This window comes from Fulmarus glacialis, unplaced genomic scaffold (genome assembly GCF_000690835.1).
Source record: "Fulmarus glacialis isolate BGI_N327 unplaced genomic scaffold, ASM69083v1 scaffold23194, whole genome shotgun sequence".
Classification (NCBI taxonomy): Eukaryota; Metazoa; Chordata; class Aves; order Procellariiformes; family Procellariidae; genus Fulmarus; species Fulmarus glacialis.
Window position 1 is genome coordinate 15,660 of NW_009209022.1, and position 1,770 is coordinate 17,429.

General features: G+C 57.0%; 1 protein-coding gene across 1 annotated transcript in view; it reads left to right on the plus strand.

Moving 5' to 3' along the window:
- Positions 1-1,770, plus strand: part of MICALL1 (MICAL-like 1) — an 18,982-nt gene that overhangs the window by 15,323 nt on the left and 1,889 nt on the right. The window contains exons 11-14 of the mRNA XM_009576710.1: positions 1-120; positions 594-728; positions 1,044-1,170; positions 1,536-1,626. The exon at positions 1-120 is cut by the window's left edge and continues 365 nt beyond it. Of these exons, the coding sequence (XP_009575005.1) occupies positions 1-120; positions 594-728; positions 1,044-1,170; positions 1,536-1,626 (473 nt within the window). The remainder of the gene's footprint in view (positions 121-593; positions 729-1,043; positions 1,171-1,535; positions 1,627-1,770) is intronic.

Here is a 1,770-nt window from a genome sequence, read left to right on the forward strand (position 1 = left end):
AGCCCCAGCCGGCTGCCGCCCAAGCCTCCTGCTGGGGCTAGCCCTACACCCATCCTCTTGGCTTCAGATGGGGGTGCTGGGAGCCCTAAGATCCCCTCCTCACCCAAGCCGCAGCTGAAGGTGAGATGGTGACCTTCCTCCCATCCAGATCATGGGGCTTTTCTTCCCCATCTATCACTCGGTCACAGTGGGGATCATGAGTCCAGGCTTGCTCCTTAGGTAGATTTGGTATGGACCCCCTGAAAGCAAGCCTCAGGCATGTGCTTATTAAATGGTGACGCTGCTCGTACTCTGCCTGCCCCACGTGCTAGAGAGGAGGCAGGATGTTGTGTGGTCAGAGCAAATAGGAAGGGAACCGTGAAGGAAAATGATTCAGCATGCTTGCTAGAGAGAAGCTGGGGAACTGATGCCAAACAGCTGTTTTTTGCCCCATAGGTAGGCTGCTGGTGGAGATCAGTGTGTTCCTCCTCTAGGAGGGTGTGGGGCAGGACAAACCCTAGGGCTGCCCTGTCTGCTCAGTCCCAGCTGTTGCGATGCTCTATCCCTTCCCTTTCCTGGACGCTCACGTATCTCCTTTTGTCCCCCCTCTCCAGTCTTCCTGCAAAGAGAACCCCTTCAACCGGAAGCCATCGCCTGCCGCCTCGCCATCTGCAAAGAAACCTCCCAAGGGCTCCAAGCCAGTGCGTCCTCCTGCACCGGGTCATGGCTTCCCACTGATCAAACGCAAGGTAAAAGGGCCCTTGGGAGCAGGGGGGCAAAAGCCAGCTCTGTACTATCCCCCAGGGCCATAGCTGTGTACGTGCACCTGCTGATGCATGTGTGGGTGGGGACTGGAGCAGGTGGCTGTGGCTGTGGCTGGGGAGGATGGTTGATGGCAGCACCATGGTCTCCCTTTGCTCCAGAGCGGGGTGGGGATTTCGGATCCATGCTTAGGTGGAGTGTTCTGTTGTCCCCCTGCCCACATTAGTGTTGACCAGCCTGGGGGTTACTCCTGGAAACTGGAGGTTGATGGTAATGGAAGTCTCTGCTGTGTGGTTTGGCAGGTGCAGACAGATCAGTACATCCCTGAGGAAGACATCTATGGGGAGATGGATGCTATTGAGCACCAGCTGGACCAGCTAGAGCACCGTGGGGTGGCCTTGGAGGAAAAACTTCGCAGTGCTGAGAATGGTATGTGGGGCGGGTTGTCTATGGGTGTGGGGCAGGACAGGACCCTAGGATTGCCCTGTGTCCAGCCAAGGAGATAGCAGCGGTGACTTCCTCTCTGCTGTTGGGAGGAAGCTGGGGCTGGAAGAGCACAAAGGGCTGTGCTGGGCTCCAAGAACAGTCACAGCTATACCCTGGACATGGAGATGTCCCTAGAGTGGAAACAGGTGGGAGAAGAGACAAGGTCTCTCTGAGGCTCAGGAACAGGCTGAGGTCAGGTTGGCTTTAGCCCAGTGTCCCTCTCCTGGCTTGGCAGAGCCCAGCCTGCTGCAGGGTGATGGGATCCTGCAGAGCTGGGGATGGCTTTGAATTGTCCCTTTACTTGGCAGACAGCCCTGAGGACAGCCTGCTGGTGGACTGGTTCAAACTCATCCATGAGAAGCACATGTTGGTGCGCCACGAATCAGAGCTCATCTACATGTAAGTGTGTGCAAGCGTGTGGGGAGGCACTGACACTCTTGCGGGGAGTCCTGTCTCAGCCCTTCTGAAATTGTGCTTCCAGGGGAAAGCCTGACACTTGCCTCCCTGCCTGGAGAAGGGAGGGAAAGGGGGCAAGCAGCACAA